Consider the following 23,708-nt stretch of genomic DNA (forward strand, 5'->3'; position numbering starts at 1 on the left):
CACACTTCACCATCCAGTCTGTGTACTCAGGTACATCACACTTCACAATCCAGTCTGTGTTCTCAGGAACATCACACTTCACAATCCAGTCTGTGTACTCAGGTACATCACACTTCACAGTCCAGTCTGTGTACTCAGGTACATCACACTTCACAGTCCAGTCTGTGTACTCAGGTACATCACACTTCACAGTCCAGTCTGTGTACTCAGGTACATCACACTTCACAATCCAGTCTGTGTACTCAGGTACATCACACTTCACAGTCCAGTCTGTGTACTCAGGTACATCACACTTCACAGTCCAGTCTGTGTACTCAGGTACATCACACTTCACAGTCCAGTCTGTGTACTCAGGTACATCACACTTCACAGTTGAGTCTGTGTACTCAGGTACATCATACTTCACAATCCAGTCTGTGTACTCAGGAACATCACACTTCACAGTCCAGTCTGTGTACTCAGGTACATCACACTTCACAATCCAGTCTGTGTACTCAGGTACTTTTTTTTTTTATTTCCAAAATATACTTTATTCATAAAAATCTGTAAAAATTACATTGCCAAACAGTTTCCAAACTGCACCAAAAAATACAAACATTGCAAGGGAGATCAGTTTCATTCAATACTGTCATGAGTTTCTTCCCAACCCCTCCGTTTCACAATTGTCATGTCAATTACAGTTTTACATTTACAACAATTCAGAATATTAACGATACAGTTCGAGGGGTTTCCCATGGATCCAGCCCCTCAGTCCAGCTTGGTGGGGGAACCTTACACTGTGGTCTTTCCCCATTGAGCCTTTGCTGCGGCTGCCCCAAGCTTTAGTGCGTCCCTCAGCACGTAGTCCTGGACCTTGGAATGTGCCAGTCTGCAACATTCGGTGGTGGACAACTCTTTGCGCTGGAAGACCAGCAAGTTTCGGGCAGACCAAAGGGCGTCTTTCACCGAATTGATAGTCCTCCAGCAGCAGTTGATGTTTGTCTCGGTGTGCGTCCCTGGGAACAGCCCGTAGAGCACAGACTCCTGTGTTACAGAGCTGCTTGGGATGAACCTTGACAAAAACCACTGCATCTCTTTCCACACCTGCTTTGCAAAGGCACATTCCAGGAGGAGGTGGGCGACCGTCTCTTCCCCACCACAGCCAACGCGGGGGCACTGTGCGGAGGGGGCGAGACTTCGGGTGTGCATGAAGGATCTGACGGGGAGGGCCCTTCTCACCACCAGCCAAGCTACGTCTTGGTGCTTGTTTGAAAGTTCTGGTGATGAGGCATTCCGCCAAATGACTTTGACGGTCTGCTCGGGGAACCATCCGACAGGATCCACCGTTTCCTTTTCCCGTAGGGCCTTGAGGACATTCCGTGCAGACCACTGCCTGATGGACCGGTGGTCAAAGATGTTTTTCCGCAGAAACTGCTCCACGAAGGATAGGTGGTACGGCGCCGCCCAACTGCATGGTGCGTTCCGCGGCAATGTGACCAGGCCCATCCTTCGCAACACCGGGGACAGATAGAACCTCAGCACGTAGTGACACTTGGAGTTTGCGTACTGGGGATCTACACATAGCTTGATGCAGCCGCACACGAAGGTGGTCATCAGGATGAGGGCCACGTTGGGTACATTTTTCCCGCCCATGTCCAGAGATTTGAACATCGTGTCCCTCCGGACCCGGTCCATTTTAGATCCCCAGACGAAGCGGAAAATGGCTCGGGTGACTGCCACGGCGCAGGAGTGGGATATGGGCCAGACCTGCGCCACGTAGAGCAACAACGTGAGCGCCTCGCACCTGATGACCAGGTTCTTACCCACAATGGAGAGAGATCGCTGCCCCCACATGCCCAACTTTTGTCGTACCTTGGCTACTCGCTCCTCCCATGTTTTGGTACTTCACAGTTGAGTCTGTGTACTCAGGTACATCACACTTCACAGTCCAGTCTGTGTACTCAGGTACATCACACTTCACAGTCCAGTCTGTGTACTCAGGTACATCACACTTCACAGTCCAGACTGTGTACTCAGGTACATCACACTTCACAGTCCAGTCTGTGTACTCAGGTACATCACACTTCACAGTCCAGTCTGTGTACTCAGGTACATAACACTTCACAATCCAGTCTGTGTACTCAGATACATCACACTTCACAATCCAGTCTGTGTACTCAGGAACATCACACTTCACAATCCAGTATGAATACAACATGCAGTGTTTCACTCACAAGTCTTATCTTAATTCTACTTTATCTACATCTACATTCCATTCATACTGCCACTGAATCAGAGGACATCAAAGATACATAAAAGTGATATCAGAATAACCACATGGAGCCAGCAAAGGCTCTTTATTCCTCTCTATCCCTTCAAATCATCCTGTTCCAATGGTTACATTGCCCTCTGAAGCTCCATGATTATATTGCTGTTACAAATTCCTCTGATGATTTGAATAATATAAACACAAGTGAGCAGATTAACATTTCCAGAGTATCAGAGACATGGATGAGTGAATTGCAGTACAAGTAGAGGCCACCCCAATGTCTGAGTGCTCCAGTCGAAGCTCAGACTGTGGTATTGTAATCTGAGCTTGCTGCCACACAGGCTCAGACTGCTGCCATCATGGCTGTGGATGCCAGTGCTCAAAGGGGCTTGCAGGCTCACCCAGCAGCCCAGCACCAAGTCCAGCTTGATGGAGTACTGCTTCAAAAGATACCTAACTCGGAGAATTGGGGATTGAGGGAATTCAGTGCAATGACTGAAGAGATTCTATTCTGATCTTTGACAAAACACGGAGCAGTAGAGTGATGGAGCGGGAGACAGCGAGACCTGGTGATCAGCTCTAAGTGTTTCTAGATAATAGTCTAGAAAGTAAAACATGGCAGGGAACCTCAGCCCTGTGGAATACACATCCTGTGTCATGTGGGAAATCCTGGACACTTCTCATGACCTGGATGACCACATGTACAGGAAGTGTCACCGGTTACAGCAGCTCGAGCTCTGGGTTTCGGAGTTTGAGCACTGACTGGAGTCACGATGCAGCATCCACGAGGCTGAGAGCTTTCTGGAGGTGGTCACCCTACAGTTTAAAAATGTGCTGGCAGAGGGGGAATGGGTGAGGGCCAGAAGAACAAGGAGGACCAGGCATGCAGGACAGTGATCCCATGAGTGCATCTCACTCTCCAACTGGTATTCAGTTCTGAATACTGGTCAGAGTGATGGTTCCACTGGGGAGTGCAGGCAGAGCCAAGTCCACAGCACCATGGGTGACTCAGCTGTACAGGGAGGGAGGAAGAAGAGTGGAAGAGCAATAGTGGGAGGGGATTCGATAGTGAGGAGAATAGACAGGCACTTCTGTGACTGCAGAGGTGTCTCCATGATGGTATGTTGCCTCCCTGGTGCCAGGGACAAGGATATCACTGAGCGACTGCAGGACATTCTGACGGGGGAGAGTGAACAGCCAGAGGTCGTGGTCCATATTGGCACCAATGACAGAGGCAGAAGGAGGGATGAGGTTCTGAAGCAGAATTTAGGCAGCTTGGAGGGAGATTGAAAAGCAGAACCTCAAAAGTATTAATCTCCAGATTACTCCCAGTGCCACGTATTAGTGATTACAGAAATAGGAAGATAGAACTGATGAATACATAGAGCTGGAGAGATTATGCAGGAGGGAGGGCTTTAGATTCCTGAGGCTTTGGGACTGCTTCTGGAGGAGGTGGGACCTGTACAAGACGGACTGTTTGCAAATCAACAGGGCCGGGACCAATATCCTCGCAGTGAGTTTTACTCGTGCTGTTGGGGAGAGTTTAAACTAGCTGAGCACAGGGATGGGAACCTGAGAGTAGATTCAGAAGAGAGAGAAGAAAAGTTCGAAATGGAAGGCAGTAAATTAGTCAGCGTCTTTGGAAGGCAGAGAAAACGAAGGTTAGAAAATAAACAAGGGAGTTTGACAGAGCTAAATAATATATCCTTCAATACAAGTTGAGGAAATAAGGCAGATGAGCTGACAGCACAGATTGACACATGGCAGTATGATATTATAGCGATTACTGAGACATGGCTGAAAGAAGGGCAGGAATGGCAGCTCAACATTCCTAGTTACAGGGATTTCAGACGAGACAGAGATGGGGATATCTCAGGAGGGGGTGAGTTGCAATATTGATTAAAGAAACAATTATAGCTGTGAGGAGAGAAGATATGGTAGAAGGATAAACAAATGTTGCCATATGGGTTGAACTGAAGAACAAAACAGGGGCAATCACACTACTGGGAGTGTGCTATAGACCCTGAAACTGTTAGGAGAGAGAAGAGCAAATATGTGGACAAATTTCAGAACTGCAAAAACAATTAAACAGTGGGGGATTTCAACTGCCCCAATATTAACTGGGGTAGAGTTTATGTGAAAGACTCAGTGGTCACAGAATTCTTCAAATGCATTGAGGAGAACATTGTTATCCAGTATGTATCAAGTCCAAAAAGAGGGATTGTGAGACTGGACAAAATTTTAGGGAATGAAGCTGGGCAGGTGGAAGGGGGATCGGACGGGGCGCACTTTGATGGAAGTGATCATAATTCAGTTTGATTTAGAATAGTTATGGAAAAGGACAAAGACAGACCAGGAATAAAAGTTCTCAACTGGGGAAAGCTAATTTTACTAAGCTGAAATGTGATTTAGCTATATGGGATTGGAAACAGTTACTTGAAAGTAAATCAGTGCTGGATCAGTGGGAGGCATTCAAGGAAGAGATAGTGAGGGTTCAGAGCAAGTTTAGTTTAGAGAGAGATACAGCACTGAAACAGGCCCTTCGGCCCACCAAGTCTGTGCCGACCATCAACCACCCATTTATACTAATCCTACACTAATCCCATATTCCTACCACATCCCCACCTGTCCCTATATATTTCCCTACCACCTACCTATACTAGGGGCAATTTATAATGGCCAATTAACCTATCAACCTGCAAGTCTTTGGCATGTGGGAGGAAACCGGAGCACCCGGAGGAAACCCACGCTGACACAGGGAGAACTTGCAAACTCCGCACAGGCAGTACCCAGAATCGAACCCAGGTCCCTGGAGCTGTGAGGCTGCGGTGCTAACCACTGCGCCACTGTGCCGCCCTTAAAGAAATATGTTCCCTTAAAGAAAAAGTGTGGGACTAACAAATCCAGAGTCTTGTGGATGTCAAGGGGCTGAAAGGAGAGGATAAAGTAAAACAGGAAGATTAATGACAGATACCAAGGCAGAAAATCGAGAGGAGTATAAAAAGTGTAGGGGTGAAATTAAAAAGGAAATTAGGAAAGCAAAGAGAGGGCATGAAAAAAATTGGCAAGTCAAGTAAAATCAAGAAAACTAAAGGTTGTTTTATAAATACAGAAAGGCAGGATTATAATGAAAGAAAGAGTAGAGCCTATTTGGGTCCACCAGGGTAACCTGTGGATGAAGGAGGAGGATTCGCATTTGTTTTCACTAAAGAGAGGGATGATACAGAAATTGCAATCAGGGAGGAGGAGTGTGCAATGTTAGATAAAACTAATATAATGAGATGAGATATTAAGGGATTTAACATGTTTGAAAGTGGTTAAATCACCAAGCCCAGATGAAATGCATCCTAGGCTGTTAAATGAAGCAAGAGAAGAAACAGCAGAGGCTCTGACCATCATTTTCCAATATTCTCTGTCTACAGGTGTGGTGCCAGAGGACTGGAGGACAGTTCACATTGTCCCATTGTTTAAAACGGGAGAAAGGAATAGACCGAGTAATTATAGGCCAGTCAGCCTACCTCCGGTGGTGGGAAAAATATTGGAAAAAGCTCTGAGGGACAGGATAAATCTTCATTTAGTCATACATGGATTAGTCAAAGATATTCAGCATGGATTTGTTAAGGGAAGGTTGTGTCTGACTAACGTGATTGAATTTTTTGAAGAGGAAACAAGGAGGGTCGATGAGGGTAGTGCATTTGATGTAGTCTATATGGATTATACCTAGGTTTATGATAAAGTCCCAGATGACAGACTGGTCATGAAAGAAAAAGCCCAGGGGACCAAGGCAAAGTGACAAGATGGATTCAAAATTGGCTCAGAGGCAGGAAACAAAGGATAATGGTTGATGGGTGTTTTTGTGACTGGAAGACTGTTTCCAAATGGGTTCTGCAGGGTTCAGTACCAGGTCCCTTGCTTTTTGCAGGATATATCAATGATTTGGACTTCAATGTAAAGGCCTGTGACCCGACCGGGACCCGACGACATGTGTTGGGTTCAGGTCGGGTTGGGCCCCTCTTCCAGGTCCGGCTTTCGGGCTCAGGTCGGGCCGGGTTCGGGTCCGGGTCCGGGTCCGGGTCAGGCCGGACACAGATGGTTATTGCTCTGCTGGTCAGTATTAAAATTAAATAAAACGTACCTGAGCTGGGAGTGCGGGACGTCAAGCAGGGAAACTGAGTGTGTGCAGTTAGTGAGTGACGTCTCTATGATGCCATCACACACATGCTGCAGCTTCCTGGACGTTCCGAGTCGGAAGGTAAGTAAAGGGATAGTCGAGTCGGGCTCGGGTCGGGCTTGGGGCAAAATCGGAGGGACTCAGGCCGGGTCGGGCTCGGGTCCACTGTGGTTCGGTCTGGTTTGGGTTGGGTTCTTTTTCCCTAACCTGAGCAGGTCTTTACTTCAATCAGGCACAGAAATCAAATACCTGTACATTGAAACTTTACTGCCTTAATGCAGACAGTTCTATACAAAAGCATTGCCAGATTCCAAAATGCTGTTAACATAAAAATATACCTTATCTTCATGTGACCGGCTGACAAAATTTATGGCCTGACACTCCTGTGATGCATCTTGGACAATTTTATGATGTTGATAAAAGCGAGATAAATAAAGTTATTATTACTGTTACTACCTCTGACAGAACCTTTTTCAAATGTAATTCTTTGTGATCAAAATATAAATGGGATCTAATGAAAGATCACAGACATGAAACACTAACTCAGTTTCTCTCTCCAGAGATGCTGCCAGACTTCCTGAGTATTTTCAGCATTTTCTGTTTTTATTTCAATAAGTTGCATTACAGGCCCAGGATGGAATCGAGCAGGTGATTCTAATAAATTGCAAAAACTATTCATTATATCGGGCCATTGTTGAGTGACCAACTACCAAGTGCTACCTGAATCAGCAGTAAACTCTTTCTGTACAGCGTAGCAACTTTAGTATTCTTTCAGTGTTTTTGCTGATGAATCCCTTTCCCTCATGTCGGCTATTTCACGGGACAGATGTCACAGACAGCACTCCAAGCAAGAGCAGTGACCAGCCGAAATCCCCTCAGAGCGGGAGCTCGGGGGAGAACATGGACTTGGTCAGTGATTTGATTTATGTGAAATACAAGCTTGGCTTGTTTTGTGTAATATTTTATATCCTTTAAATATGTTCGAAGGAAGCTTTGCGTGTTAAAACATATTGTCACACTAATAACCAAAATCTTTAATTTTAATTCTTTTAAGATCATTAATGACTTCATGGTTGACCATAAAGTTAGCACCTGGGCTGTGACTGTAGCAGCTTAAAGTGCATAGTCCATCAAAAACGGTATTTTGGGATCAAATCTAGTAAACTGCTGCCCAAATCGCAACAACGTAATACACCTCCCTGCATGCACACCAGATTCCCTCTTGAATGCAGGCTTTGTTTTTTCTATAGTTGACCTTTAGTTGCTATTTAGCATCTTCTCTACAGAAGGGTGGTGTTTCCTGGAAGTTTATCAGTAAGCTGGTATCATTGGTTTTAGTAGAAAGTGTCTCTCACCTGTTCCCTGGAAATTTCAGCAATTCAGTCTTTTAGCAGTTCAGTTAACCATTATTATATCTGTTCTGCATCTTTAGGGTCCTATTTCTGCTTTAAAATACCCTCCCTATTTATGGATTCTCCTCTTTTGGTCCTTATACACCCCCTCTTCAGTGCCTTTATTGCTTCTTCATTACCAATATTCTGCACTCACCTGGTAAGAGCTGCATTAGAATGAACTGAGTGATTTGACTCCTAATTTCCTTACTTCTAACTCTCTCTATTTCTAGTTCTTGCTGTCTCTTTCTGTCTCTCGAGCTCTTGCCTGCATGTGCGCTGGCTGGCTTTCTCATTCAGGCAAGCTCACCAATACTTTTTTGCACTCATGCTCTTTCTTGACTTGTTCAAGCCGAGCAGCACCACAGGATATGTTTTAACTTCATCCTATATAGGTGGATGCTGCAAAGTTACAATGAGTAACTGGGTGAGGCAGGCAAGTAAATATCTGCATAGATATAGGAGTGTTCAAATACTGAGTGTTCAACTGAAAAGCAAAGGGATTATTTGATAACTTAGAGTTAAAACAGTAGCATAAGTATTCAAATGTAATGGCCGTGATGAATTTGTGCATGCCATGTGCTAACAATCTAACTGGGTAATTTACAAACGTGCTAAATGATGAACTGTCAATGTTGGCTTATCAACCAGTGGATGTGAGATGGCGGCATCATTCTTCGGAGCAGATTTTGGCTGAGCGAGGGAGGAAAACCAATGGAAAGATTTCACAGTTTAACTATCATGGAATCATGCATTACTTCCCCTTCTCAAGACCAAGCTGTTGTATCCACAATGCCTCCATTTTTTTTGCGGGGTGGGGTGTGGTAAGTGCCAGGGAGTTTCATGGCACAATAGATGTAACTGGGAAGAGGGAACTTTCTGAGATATAATCATTGACACACTTTATCAAAAACAAATTTCTGCAGTCATCTGAATTATCGTCTCATTCACCCATTCGCCCTGTGGACACTGTCTCCTCGAGAGTATCATCCTCGCTGAGTAGTGTGTCGTCATCATCATCATCATCGTCCCACACTCCCAAGGTTCCCAGGCGTTCCATCTTCGCAGCCGTCTGCAGTTGGATTCAGAAGTGTTCTGTTAGAACAACTTCCGGCAATTGGGCTCTCAAGTGTTCTGCCTCAGTGACTGCCTGCATTTCAAAAGTGGCATTTCCTGGGTGCAGGCAGAAGAATGGCCACGATAACATCGGAATCAGGCAAGAGGATGACGATCTGCACCAAAGCACTTTGGTAAGTACATGGATTGTTTCTATTAGTCATGTTCATGCTGCTCAATGGCTGTTGCTTCGGTCAATATATTCACAGACATTTAAAAAAAGTTCCTCTTGTATTTAAGAAAAAAATTACCTCAGACCATTTGTTGCCATCTAGTCATATTGAAGATGGCGGTGTGGCTGCTATTAGTGCTAATTCGCAATGTCTAATTTCCACATTGTTGATATCTTTTCTGTCTCTTGAGTATTTTGGCCATCATTTCAACTTTCTTTTGGAATGTTGCAGCACTGTTTGAGTTTTGCTGACATTACTCATTAAATGTACAGGCCACACCAAGGTGTGGCACACTCATACCCTTATTCAGGGAATGAGCTGAAATCTATTAATTTCTGATTTCTCCCCATCCTTGTACCTGATTGCAACAATGTCCCAAGCAGGTACAGATTGAACGCTGGGTTCTACAATTAGTGTGTAGCTAACCACAGGCACCTCCTGTTAGTTAATTGAGTAATAATAGCAGAGTCCTTGAACAGTTTTTCTTCCTTGGCCTTGGCTCACGTGAAGTTTCAAAGATGGGAAGAGAGCAAATGAAAAATAGGAGTGGAGAAAGGTACAGTCCAAAATAGAATTGTCACCATGTGACTGATTCAAAAATGACTAATCAAACCTAAACATTATTGGTCACATGGGTAACACGCTGGCCATATAACTTAATGACCCACTCGTATATTTTATGTTGGGAAAAATTATTTCAAGCCTCTTTGATTGAAAACATGGAATCAGTCCATTGCAAGATATGAAATGGGAATTTTTAATACAGCAGAGTGGGTGTATAAAGGCAACGAATGGTCAGAATTTTCATCTTATTACTGATCTAATCAGCCTTTACAGCCTGTATCAAATCTTCACATCACCTTCTCTGCTGTAAGGAGAACAACCACAGCTTTGAGTTAGAATTTCAGGTGAGAAAGGAGGAATGAGAGGAGAGGGAGAGAGAGAGTGCTTTCCAGAGGGAAAAGTTTGAGAAGGAATTACAAGCACAAAAAGACAGTGAAATCAGACAGATAGAATTGGTGAGGGAAAAATTGTCTTTACGTAGTGGAGAAGCCGCTGGTAATTTAAATGATCCTAGTCCAGAGACAAGCTGTGATTTCTTACGCTATTCCTGGTTAGTATCCAAATTTGAAGATGATGATATTGAAGCCTTGTCTCACATACTTTGAGAAGAGGTTGCTGAGACAGAACACTTGCGAACCTTGCCTTTTGGAAAGGTTTTGCACTTTTTATAAAATATATTCATGAAATGTAATTAATTTTCTATTTCTTCATGTTACTGACCAAGATAGGACACCTGTTATTTTGCAGAGAGCCTCATCCAATCAGACCCTGGAAACAGAACCTCCAGAGAATTCTCAGTTCACACAGACCATTTCACAAGATCGAGGTGAGGGGTGAAAATTGTCTCAATTTGATAAATCTATCCCAAAAGATACATAAACCTCTGCCAGCAGATTTATATTTTCTTCTGATTTCACAAAAAGCTGGGAAAATCCAGATTCTTATAATTGAACTAACCCAACTGCACTCAGCAGGATCCAACTTGGAGTCATTTAGCTTCACATTACTCAGTAACAAGCTATTTGTCAGCACCTAATGAAAACATAAAGCCTCCTCCAGTTTAGTGGCTCATGTCAGCTAATCCCTCGAAAAGCTATATTGTGTCATAGGTACAAATCTGGAGTTGATTGTGGATTTAACTAAAAATAATTCAGAATTTATCAGCATTATTCTGGTTTCTTCATTGTAATTCAAATTGATTATTCAACAATGCATTAAACATTTTATTTTACTGAAATCAAGAACCATCTTTTTTCAGTTGGCTGCAGAGCACCTTGACGATGAAGCAGGAAGATTCAATGGGGTCCTCAGCACCTAATGTGCTAATCAGTGACACCCTCCCCACCACCTTTTCTGGTGAAAAGTGGAGACCAGAAAAAAGTTGAAGACAGGATCAGCCTTCATGGCTGTGATTCTCTCATGATTAAAAATCCTGTCAACTCCCACTGTCCAGATTCCACCAAGCAGAAGGCCTCATTAGGTGAGGATTCCCAGTGCCTGTGGAATGATATTCCAGTCAGAGTTTTAAAAAATTCTCTGGATACAAGCATCACTGGTAAAGCTGTCATTTATTGTTCATCCCTCATTGCCCTGAGAAGGTGGTGGGACAGGCCCTATCATTGAGCCGCTGCTGTTTTTTTGATGATGGTGTTTCCCCATTTGTATTAGGTAGGGAATTCCAAGATTCAGACACAACAATGAAGGAAGAATGACGTTTGTCAATGTTTTGCAGTGGTAACTCAATAGCTGTTTAACTGTTGGACCAGAGTAAAAACCCAATTGTTCATTCATGTTCTTTAAGAAAGGAAACCTGATATCCTTACCTGGCCTGGCCCATGCATGGTTGACCCTTAACTGCCCTCTGAAGAGGCTTAGCAAGCCACCTAATTCTATCAAACTGTGAAGAAAAAGGCAGCCAGTACTGATCTTCTCGGGGGGGGGGGGGGGTAACTAAGGACAGGGAATAAATTCTGGTTGTGCCAGCAATACTCATATCCTGAGAATGGATTTTAAAATGTTTTTCTTTTCAGTTATTGGGCCTATGCAATAATGGTGTAAACCTTCAAACTTTTCACTTGTGGGTTTGTGATACATTCTGAATCCTTGCAACAAATTCTAATCCTATTACTCTCAGCCATTCATAATTCTACATCTAGATTATAGTTGGATGCTTTATCCAATCAACACGATAAAAATGTATGTGTAAATACCAATGTACATTTCTCCTGCTTTTCAGAGTTGGTGATATCAGAGAAGGCCAATGTGTTCCGTGCTTGGTACCCTGCGAACCTTGACCTTCTCCTGAGAATTCCAAACACAGACGAACTGGCTTGGCTGCAAACGCAATCGTGCTCGACACTACCCAGAGCACCCAAAGAGGGAACCTTGATGCATACACTAAGCAGGATTACACTGTGAGGAGACAAACGTTTTATGCAGGTGTGATCTACCACTCAGTAGTGGGATAGCCCTTGAGATCTTTAGCAGACCTTTCCTGCCTTCTCTTATTTTTCCAGTTCTTCAATCTCTTCTGCAGGCACAGAATCAAACTTATCTTCAACAAAGGACAACTGCAAGAAATTAGAAAAAAGTTTATGATTGCCATTATGTTCCAATTGTTTTGAATTCATGTTCAGCTTTATATTTTACTGTTATTTTGTATACATTGTTATGACTAAGTGAGAAAGGTGTCGAGGGCTCCTTTTCAACCTTCACCTGGACTACTGCAGCAGGATTTAATTTGAAACACACTGTGTTTTGAGCTCCCTCTTGGTGAATCCTTGTTCACCGCTTTCCAATTATAAGACAAAGAAATGAGCACAAACAGGCATTCTTAGGTTTAAAGAGAAGTGAAATTTATTAAAACTTAAATTTGAACTCTAATCCGGTTAACGCCTACGGATACACGCCGCGCCCCTCGCTAGCATGCATACGCGATATGCACATGCAAATAGAGACAGAAAAGAGCAGAAGAAAGATAAAGTGAAGAGGTCTGAGGCAATCTCTGAACAGTTTCTTGTTACTGTGCTTCGAACTCACTGTAGAGTCCTTTTGTAGGCAGTTCTTGCTGGAGGTAATTCTTGCTTTTCGTTGGGGCCCAGTATTCTTCTTAAACCTTGTTCCCTGTAGGAGACATTTCTCTCTTTTAGGGTTCCATTGTCTACAATGGATTCCAAAGCTGGGGAGAATGAGATGAGAGGAGACAAGATAGAGATGTTCCCAATCCAGGAGCCAGCAGCTTTCTGTCTTCAGATTCTCTGTGGCGAGTTCAAAACCTGCAACAGCCAGTTCGTCATATGACTAAACTGGTCTGATCATGTCTTCTGTGTACTGGGAGGAGGGACAGGTTCCTTTATTCCAACATTGTCTGCTAGTGTGCAAAAATGTCTTTCCGGCTAGGGGCCTGGCAATTCCTTGTAATAGACCCTCTTTTCTTCCCAGCAACAATTTGAAGTTTAATGTCCATGTGGCAAAATTTATGTGCCTCATTCTTGGCTGGTGGGGGCCTGCACAACACCTTCAGACCCTGGGGAATGAAATGCGATTTGAAAAAAAGATATTTCATTAAAAGGTGCGAGAGAAAGAAAACCATGTATTTCGCTCATTCATTTCCATGCATTCATAAATCTTAAAGCTTAATAAAATTGTCTTTTCTGGGTGCTGCTTTAATTTCCCCTTTTTGGCATCCCAGCAACCAGGTGGTTCTTTGGGGAAGCTTTTCTTCAGTTTGCCCAATGCCCAATTACTTCAGGGGATGTTTGGTTCCCTTTTTCTCTGACTGTAAGGGAAAATTCTTTGTTAATCTGCCCTTTGTTCTCTGAGACACTCATACCTGTAGGTAGTTGTGCAGACTTGACCGTATTCTCCTGTGGCACTTTGGCTAGGTGAGGCATCACCCTCATGGTTTCTGTGCCTCCCCTAGAGGTCTCTCTTTATCGCTGCAGGTTCCTGTAAATGATGTTAGCAATTCTGGTGGGGTGCTTCTAGAGTCTGCATTTACGTAGGAGGATGTGGGGTCCAACTTTTCACACTTTTCGGGGTTGGCTGACCAGACAGTAGGGATTTTCTTCAGGACTTTCTCTCGGGCTTCCTTTAACCTGCCCTCTTGGTCACTTTTTCCCCTACTTTTTCTGAACTTTTGCCAGCCTTGCACCTGCCTGTCCCTTTTTGTTCTTGGTCGAGGTCCCTTACAGTGCACCAGCCTTCAGATGGAGGGTCTGCCTAACACCAGTACAGGACATAGGGATGCATGTTTCATCGTAGGTCGGGGTTTCCCCTCAATCTGCCATATGTAGCAACTCCTCCAGTACTCCGCCATATCTTTGTGCAGTTTTGGCCAGTCAAACTGCTGTCTTATGCGGGCTTTGGTCTTTCGTATACTGACATGTACAGCCACTGTGGTCTCGTAGGCCCTTCTTAATATTTCCAACCGGTACCTCTGCGGAACCACTAATTGGTGAACTAATGCCCTCTCCTTGCTCTCAGGTCTGTGAGGAGAACTCCATTTCCTCATCAGTACCTCATTCTTTAAATAGTAGCAATTAGGGACTCCCTCTGCTTCTCTTTCAGACCAGACAACCCATGCTAACTCTCGCAATACTGGGTCAGCTTGCTGAGCCACAGCTAGGGATAATCCATTTAATTCATTCCCTGGGTCTTCTAACTTTCCAAAGAATGTCTCGGACAGGCAGACCTCATGGTCATCTGCCTGCAGTGCAAATGCAGTAATTTCTGGGGGAGCTGGTTTGATCATGGCCCGATCCACTACACATTCAGGGAAACTGCAGGAGACCATCTCCTGCCACTGCCCTGTCTTTCTGACCTCCTGTGGTCTTTCTTTCACTACTTGGTGGGGGGGTTGGGGCTACCACCTTCACCCTCGCCAGATCATTACCACGGAACAGGTCAATCTTGTCCACAGACAAACTAGGGACAATCCCTACGGTCACTGATCTCGAAACAACGTTGCACTCCAGGTGCACCCGGTAATCAGGTACAGTTATACACTGCCCTCCAACACCATTCACAACCATTTTGGTATTCACTGCACTCCCTGGGGGAAAGGTCAGGCCTTTTCCCAGTAAAAGGGATCTAGTGGGTCCTGTGTCCCTGAGAATTACTCTGGGCTTGCTGGCCTCACTCGAGGGGTATGGGGTTAATTTCCCTTCAAACACAAAACCCTGATAGCCTTCAGGAATCCTATCAGCTTTTCCAGCACTGGCTGTAGTAAGCTTCCTGGGTTGCATTCTTGCTGCAGTTAAAGCCACAGCTTGTTCTGTGTTTTGCACCAGGTCCCCGTCTTCACTGAGCAGGTGTGCCCTGATTAATCCTATCGATTTTCCCTTTAGTTTCCAGCAGTCAGCTTTTAAATACCCTGCTTTATTACAATGGAAGCACACAGGTCTCCGAGTCTCACTCTTGCTCACTGCACCTTCCTTTTTGTCTGGAGGAGGGCCCCCTGTGTCTCCTGCTTTCCTTTCTCTCCCAGGATTGCCTGGGTGGAGATCACCTTCCCACCCTTTGTCCTTTTCGGATTTGTGGGAGTGATTAGGAAAGGTTTTCCCCTGGGAAACCGACCTATAAATTAAAGCAAACACATCAGCCAGAATGGCCTCTTGCCAGCCTCTCTGGACGCACTGCTCCACTATATGGGTCTTTATTGAGAGTGGGAGAGAGATTTTTAATTCCTCCAACAGAACTACTTCCCTGAGATTCACATAGCTTTGCGGTATTTTAAGAGCCCTCAGCCACTGGTCAAAAGCCAGCTGCTTACTTCTTTTAAACTCCAGGTAGGTTTGATTAGCTTGCTTCCTGAGGGTTCATATGCCCCAAGGATAGCCTTTTTGGTCAGTGCATAATTTGCTGAACTCTTATCTAGCAACAAGGAATGAACCTCATGGGCTTTTCCAGTTTGCTTGCTTTGAAGTAAAAGAGACCAGGTCTCAGCTGGCCATTTCAGCTGCCTTGCCAGTTTCTCAAAAGACACAAAAAAGGCCTCCACATCTTCATCATTGAATTTTGGCATTAGTTATGTAAGTTTTAGCAATTTTTTGCCCAGCCTGAATTATGCTCCTCCATATTGGCCATGCTTGCACTGAGGTTACTCTGTCACCCCTGAGTTAACTCAAGCCGCTTCAGCTCTCTTTCTTCGGATTCTTTCTGGAATATTCTTTCTCTCTCTCGCTCCTCTCTCTCTTGTTCCTTCTCCTGTCTTTCTCTCTCTTTTGCCTTTCATTCTCTTCTCATTCCTTTCTGGAAGGCTCTCTCTTTCTTTTCCCATTCTTTTTTGGAAGCCTCTCTCTTTCTCTTCACATTCCTTTGGAAGGCTCTCTCTTTCTCCCACTCTCTTTCCTCAAAGCCAAGTTTCCGCTGTTCCAATTGTACCTTTGCGAACAATACCCTGTCGAATTCTGCTTCTGACCCTGTTTCTGCTTCTTCAGATTCAAGGAGACAATAGTTGGCCACTAGCCTTCGGAGTTCAGACTTCCTAGTACTGTGATCCCACACTGCTCAGCCGTGTTCCTCAACACCTCCATAGACAGTGCTTTTAAGTTATCCCAAGTTACTTCACCCTGGCTTGGAGAGCTGCTAGCTTCAGTTGCAGACATGTTAGTATTCAATCACACACGACCAGGAGAAAACCTGTATTGAAAACTTGCTCTTTTTGATTGTGAACAATTAGGTTTCCCATTTCCAATTTCTCTTGTTTGTCTATGGGTAAAGTTACGGACACAGGCACCCAAATTTCTATTATGACCAGGTGAGAAAGGTGTCTGGGGATCCGCTTCAGCCTTCACCTGGTCTTCCTGTAACAGGCTTTACTTTTAAACATGCCGTGTTTTGAGCTCCCCCTTTGGTGAATCCTTGTTCACCACTTTCCAAATATAAGGCAAAGAAATGAGCACAAACAGGCTTTTTTAGGTTTAAAGAAGAAAAGTCAAATTTATTAAAATTTAAATGGTAATTCGGTTAACGCCTACGGATACACATCATGCCCCACGCTCTGCAGAGTGTTTCCGATTGTGTGAGGTTCATTTAGCCTTGCTGGTCACAACCGAACCCACTTATTTACGGTCGAAGGTCTGGGCTTACCTTCATGAATCACACTGAAGGATGATGAATAATGCAATCGATGCAGGTTTCAGATTTCGAATAATGAAAGTATGTTCAATATGTACTGCGGATCTCAGTGTGGCAAAACCCATGCTAATGTTCCTATATGACTAACAACAAATCGATTACTTCCCCTTGGACTTCTTAAACTAAGCCCCTCTGTGTTCCCTAACTCACAGTCGGTTAATTCCCAACACTACACTAACCCCCTTTTCTAAAGTTTGGTCGGGACATGCAGAGGTAACTCTCCACATGACTGTGAGTTGAGTATTCTGCAGGCTGCTCACCCTGCTGACTTTGAATGCCGGGTCGTGTCTTCTACGATCAAAGTCCTTGGGGCTGTAACCATTCCTTAGGGCATGCAACTTCCTTTGGTCCTGGTTGTAGAGGGAGCAGCGTGCTCTGATCTTCTGTCCTGTAGAGCTGTGTGGCTGCTGTCCATTTGACATCAACTGTTCAATCCTCTCCTTCCTCAGGCTGCTTCACTTCTACTGTTTCAGCGGTCTTGCTTTTTCCACCAAAATCGGAATGTTCCCTTTTTTCTGACTGATCTTGTCATGTCCCTGGTGAGAAAGCTTTGTTTGAATCTGTGGTATTTTCATCTGGCTGGTTTCGGTGGGGGAGTGGGGAGGACGGACAATGGGAACTGTTGGTCTTGCATCATCTAGTTGAGTACTATACGAAGTGTGAACTGCTTCCGATGGGTTCTGTTGTCCGATTGACTTGATTATATATAAAACCAGTGGATTTCATTGTCTCCTTAGGCACCTTGGAGCCAGTGATGATGTGGGTGGCTGGTTGAGAGCAGAAGGCAATGTCTCTGTTGGGTGGAGTGGGTTTTGGTTTAGCATTTGAAAAGCTTGTCCTTTCTGATGTGAGACCAACAGCCTGTCCTCTGGTAATTGTGTTTTAAACACTGTTCTTTTCACAGCCATTTCCCCCCAACTGGGGTTTTAATCGTGGCAAATAAAGTCTTGGATTAAAAACGATAATCCTTTAGCTCGCATGCATACGCGATGGGCACATGCAAATAGAGACAGAAAGAGCAGAAGAAAAATCAAGTGGAGAACTTTGAGGCAATCTCTGAACAGTTTCTTGTTACTGTGCTTCGAGCTCACTATAGAGTCCTTTTGTAGGTAGTTCTTTCTTGTAGGTAATTCTTGCTTTTCATTGGGGCCCAGTATTCTTCTTAAACTTTGCTCACTGTTGGAGACATTTCTCTCTCTTGGGGTTCTTGTGTCTTCAATGGATTCCAAAGCTGGGAAGAATGAAATGAGAGCAGACAGGAGAGAGATGTTCTCAATCCAGGAGCCAGTAGCTTTCTGTCTTCAAATTCACTGTGGCGAGTTCAAAACCTGCAACAGCCAGTTAGTCAGGTGACTAAAATAAAAGCACAATACTGCAGATGCTATATTATAATTATTTATGTGACTAAAGTAGTCTGACCATGTCTTCTGTGTGTCGGGAGCAGGGACTGGTTCCTTTGTGCCAACACTGTCTGCTAGTTCGCAAAAATGTATTTTCCAGGCTAGGGGCCTGGAATTTCTTGTAATAGGCCCTCTTTTCCCAGCAACAATTTGAAGTTTAACGTGCATGTGGTGAAATTAATGTGCCTCATTCTTGGCTGGTGGGGGCCTGCATGACAATGTATATATATATTTGTAAATGTTAGCCTTGTTTGGGAAAGAAATCTTCAAAGGATGCAGAGGGGGGACCAGATCCCTGAGATATGAATACTTTTACACTTATTTTTGTCCCCCATTTATCCTTATTTGTGTTCAATTACTTGAAACTGCCATTATCTAGTGTGGGCTAGCCTACAGTGATCTGTTAAAAGAATAAGCAATACCCTTTGTGAGTGAAAGTGCAGGGGCCTTGATGTTCAAGATCCGAATAAGACACTAATTCCTTGACCTCTTCATTTTCGTGCAATCACTTCACAGGTGTAGGACAGCATTGATTCTGTATGTTCACTCAATAGATTTATCCAAAACAAAATCCCTTCAAAGTAGCAAAAATTCCAAGAATGTCTTAACAGTATATGAGACCCTATCAAATTCAGTTTTGCACTATGTGTAAATTAACCAGCAGAGAAAGCAAGTGTTGAAGCACTTTAACATTTCTAGTGTCTTCCACACACACTGTTCCAGTGTCCTTTCCCAATCTGAATCTATGTGCTGTGATGAGGAGGGTCTTTATGGAGCTCATTACCCTGGTTTCGGGAGGCCAATGTATTTTCTTTCCTCCTCCTATCCATCACTTGGTGCCCTGTAAAGGATTTACTAATCAGACACAATTACAGAAAGCCACTCACTATAAAAAGGTTCAGAATCTGGGCTTTGCCAACAACAGTCGACACAGATATTAAAGGAAATCATCTGAGTTATTTGTGAAATTTTCTAAGTGTACATTTTTGTAAATATTTTCCATATTCCTTTTATATTATGTAATTTGTTTTAAAAAGTTACTAAAATAAATTTCAGTGCATAAATGCTCCGTGATTTTATTTTGAAATGGAAGCAAAGTTCTGGTATGATGTGAGTACTTCATATATAAATAATGTTACTTCACTGCCCATAATTACTGCCATCTGCATGTTTCATGAATTGAGAGCTCACCTACTTGAATGAGACCATCTGACCTTTATTGATAGCCGTATCCTCGAAACCAAGGCCAGTGACTGGGTAACAGCAGTGTTACCATGTTTTTACAACAGCTGATCAAAACAGAGTAACAAAACCACATACACTTCAATAGTCTAGTCGCTGGTTTGCATTCCTCATATGCAAGGTCTTTGTTTTTCCTCCTGATTTGTCCCAGTTTTCCCCAGTACGAATTTTTTTATTATTTTATTATTGATCATCAGCTGTAAAATGACACTGGGCATATCCACAGACTATTTGGTCTAGTCAGTATGACTTCCAACATCAGCCCACACCTCCAACCCCCCACCGCCCTCCCTGCCCCCACCATCCTCCATTTCAGTGTAAGAGGCAAAAAGATATTCACCTAAGTGGTGGTCTGAACAATTTGATTTACAACTTCTTGTGTGGCCACTTCCACATTCCCTATTTTATATTGTCTGCCTCCATCCCATGCTGAAATGTCTGGATTTTTTTGCTGTTGCCTATGGTATTTCCTCAGTTTTCCTTGTATCCCAGTCTTCTCTCCTTCCCAAATTCTATGTGTAATAAAAACAAGAAATGCTGGAACCACTCAGCAGGTCTGGCAGCATCTGTGGAAAGAGGAGAGTTAACGTTTCGGGTCAGTGACCCTTCTATGTGTATCTATTTATCTCTATCACCACTAGCTTGATCAGTTTCAAAGTTGGTGTTCCGAGGTTGCTATGAGTTGAATGATTTGAATAAGCTTGAACCAAACTGGAGAGTGTTATAAACATGTGCTACGCCGAATGATTTTTTTAATCCATTGGTTGGAAACCTGAATTAAACTTGAAAAAGAAAGCAGCTAAAATGGCCACCACAATTTGCATTGAAATATCTCACATACCAGTGTATCAAGGCAGAGACGAATATCTGATTAATTTCCCACCAGAACAATGGCTTGCGAATTTTGAATGAGCTCTGCCTTACCTCCATTAACAAGACATTCAAAGCCATCTTGGAACATTAACACTGTTGGAGACTAACTTCAAAGGGTAAACACTGAAACAGTGGGGCCTTGAGAGATTGGAATCCAGACATGATCTAACTAAATTACAAAAGAGAGAAAACATTGGACAGCCATGACATGACAGTCTTTCCATCTGTGTGAAAATTGGCAGTTTCTTTTCACTACGGGAGACAAGCACCTGCTTTTGACCAGTGCAGATGCAAGTAGTGGGTCTGTCTGTCTCTCTCTCTCCAGGCAGCGCTGTAAATTCAAACCCTGCCTGGGGCTGCAAAACACCCAAGTTTATCATTGCTGCAGACAGAGACTTTGAACTCTGCGGGGTGCCCGCATTCAGCTGCGACTGCCAAAGCCCCGTGATATTTCGCACAGGGGCTCATTAGCATCACTGCGATTAGCCGTCCCCTGCCCCCCATATTACGTGGGGAGAGACGGGAATCTGGCAAAGTGAGGAACCTGTTGATAGCTGTGCAGCAGGTGCTGGGGCCCTATTTAAAGCGCCCCTGCACCTGCTTCCTGACAGTTGTCCAACAAATACTTAGCTCTCTGTTGAAGACTGGGGCTGCTGTCAATCTGGCAGCAAAGCAGAAAGTGCTGGAGAAACCCAGCACGTCAGGCAGCATCTGTGGAGAGAGAAGCAGAGTTAACGTTTCAGGTCAGTGACCCTTCTTCAGAACTGGCAAATATTAGAAATGTGAAAGGTTATAAGCAAGTAAAGCAGGGGTGGGGCAAGAGATAACAAAGGAGAAGGTGTAGATAGGACAATGTCACAGAATAGCTGACCAGAAGGTCGTGGAGCAAAGGCAAACTATATGTTAATGGTGTGTTGAAAGACAAAGCATTGGTACAGATAGGATGTTAACGGACTGAAAATTGAACAGCCACAGGTACCAACAAGAAAAAAAACGGTGGGTAAGCAAACTGAACTGAGATGAAATAAAACAAAATGAACACAAAAAAAAATTTAAAAAAGAAAAAGAAAAAATAACTAAAAATAAAAGTAAAATGGGGGGCCTGTCACGCACCGAAATTATTGAACTCAATTTTCAGGCCGGCATGCTGTTGTGTGCCTAATCATTAAATGAGATGCTGTTCCTCGAGCTTGCGTTGATGTTCACTGGAACACTGCAGCATCCCAGGACAGAGATGTGAGCATGAGAGCAGGGGGGAGTGTTGAAATGGCAAGCAACAAGAAGCTCGGGGTCCTGCTTGCGGACGGAGCGGAGGTGTTCCGCAAAACGGTCACCCAGTCTGCTTTCGGTCTCTCTGATGTGGAGAAGACCACACTGTGAGCAGCGAATACTACATTGAAAGAAGTACAAGTAAATCGCTGCTTCACGTGAAAGGAGGGTTTGGGGCCTTGGATAGTGAGGAGAGAGGAGATTGGCAGGTATTGCACCTCCTGCGATTGCAGGGGAGGTGCCGTGGGAAGGGGATGAGGTGGTGGGGGTAATGGAGGAGTGGACCAGGGTGTCACGGAGGAAACAATACCTTTGGAATGCTGACAGGGGAAGATGCCTTTGGTAGTGGCATCATGCTGGAGGTGGCAGAAATGGCAGAGGATGATCCTTCGGATATGGAGGGTGATGGGGTGGAAAGTGAGAACAAGGGGAACCCTGTCGCGGTTCTGGGAGGGAGGGGAAGGTGTGAGGGTAGAGGTGCGGGAAATGGGGCGGACACGGTTGAGGGCCCTGTCAACCGCAGTGGGGGGGGAATCCTCGGTTGAAGAAAAAGGAAGACATATCAGAAGCGCTGTCATGGAAGGCAGCATCATCAGAGCATATGCGTCGGAGACAGAGAAACTGGGAGAATGGAATGGAGTCCTGACAGGAGGCGGGGAGTGAAGAAGTGTAGTCAAGGTAGCTGTGGATATTAGTGAACAGCCTATCCCCAGAAATAGAGATAGAGAAGTCAAGGAAGGGAAGGGAAGCGTCGGAGATGGACCATGTAAAGGTGAGAGAAGGGTGGAAATTAGAAGCAAAGTTGATAAAGTTTTCCAGTTTGGGGCGGGGGCAGGAAACAGCACCGATACAGTCATCAATATACCGGAAAAAGAGGTGGGGGAGGGGACCTGAGTAGGACTGGAACAAGGAATGTTCGACATATCCCACAAAAAGACAGGCATAACTAGGACCCATGCGGTACCCATAGCAACACCTTTTATTTGAAGGAAGTGAGTGGAGTTGAAGGAGAAGTTGTTCAATGTGAGAACAAGTTCAGCCAGGCGGAGGAGGATGGGGACTGGTTGGGCCTGTGTTCAGGAAGAAGCGGAGACCCCTCAAACCGTCCTGGTGGGGGATGGAGGTGTAGAGAGATTGGACGTCCATAGTGAAGAGGAGCCGGTTGGGGCCAGGAAACTGGAAATTGTCAAAATGAGGTGGGGCATCAGAAGAGTCACGGATGTAGGTGGGAAGAGACTGGACCAGCGGAGAAAAGATAGTCAAGATAGGAAGAAATAAGTTCAGTGGGGCAGGAGCAGGCTGACACAATGGGTCTGCCGGTACAGTCCTGTTTGTGGATTTTGGGAAGGAGGTAGAAGCAGCCTGTCCGGGGTTGTGGTGCTTTGAGGTTGGATGCTGTAGAGGGAAGATCTCCAGAGGAGATGAGGTCAGTGACAGTCCTGTGGACAGTAGCTTGATGTTCGGTGGTGGGGTCATGGTCCAGAGGGAGGTATAAAGAAGTGTCTGAGAGTTGGCGCTGAGCCTCTGCAAGGCAGAGGTCGGTATGCCACACAACAGCAGCACCACCCTTGTCTGCATGTTTGATGACCATGTCAGGGTTAGACCTGAGAGAACGGAGTGCCTCAGGTTCAGAGGGGGACAGGTTAGAGTGAGTGAGAGGGGCAGAGAAATTGAGGTGACCAATGTCTCACCGACAGTTTTCAAAGAAAAGATCAAGAGCGGGTAAGAGGCCGCGGAGGGGTCCCAGTAGAGGGAGAATGCTGGAGGCAGATGAATGGGTCTACTGATCGGGGTAAGGATTCCTGGTCAAAGAAGTGAGCCCGGAGGCAGAGGCGACAGAAGACGAGCGCAATGTCATGCCCAGTGCGAATGTCATTGAAGTGGGGGCGTAAGGGGATAAAACTGAGTCCTTGCTGAGTACAGAATGTTCAGCATCAGAGAAAGGGAGGTCAGAGAGTATAGTGATTGCACGGCAAGGGGTCAGATCAGAAGGGGTGGGGTCAGAGGGAAGTGAAGAAGGATCTGGAGGGGCATTAGGCCCCATAGTACATAGTTTTAAGATGTTCTTTACACTTTTTAATTTACACTAGGGGTAGGTTGAGGTTTTTAGTCAACATTCTC

The 23,708-nt window shown here is 44.6% G+C and overlaps 1 protein-coding gene across 4 annotated transcripts in view; it reads left to right on the forward strand.

The window, feature by feature from the left end:
• Positions 1-19,268, forward strand: part of LOC137373101 (ral guanine nucleotide dissociation stimulator-like 1) — a 76,021-nt gene extending 56,753 nt beyond the window's left edge. For 3 of the 4 annotated variants that reach the window (XM_068037973.1, XM_068037972.1, XM_068037974.1), the window contains 3 exons: positions 8,737-9,060; positions 10,411-10,489; positions 11,900-19,268. In XM_068037973.1, the coding sequence (XP_067894074.1) occupies positions 8,737-9,060; positions 10,411-10,489; positions 11,900-12,081 (585 nt within the window). In that variant the 3' untranslated portion in view covers positions 12,082-19,268. Of the gene's footprint in view, positions 1-1,309; positions 7,329-8,736; positions 9,061-10,410; positions 10,490-11,899 lie in introns of those variants that run through there. The other variant, XM_068037975.1, reaches the window with a different exon arrangement.
• Positions 19,269-23,708: the final 4,440 nt, after the last annotated feature.

Source organism: Heterodontus francisci, chromosome 8 (genome assembly GCF_036365525.1).
Source record: "Heterodontus francisci isolate sHetFra1 chromosome 8, sHetFra1.hap1, whole genome shotgun sequence".
In the NCBI taxonomy this organism is placed as follows: domain Eukaryota; kingdom Metazoa; phylum Chordata; class Chondrichthyes; order Heterodontiformes; family Heterodontidae; genus Heterodontus; species Heterodontus francisci.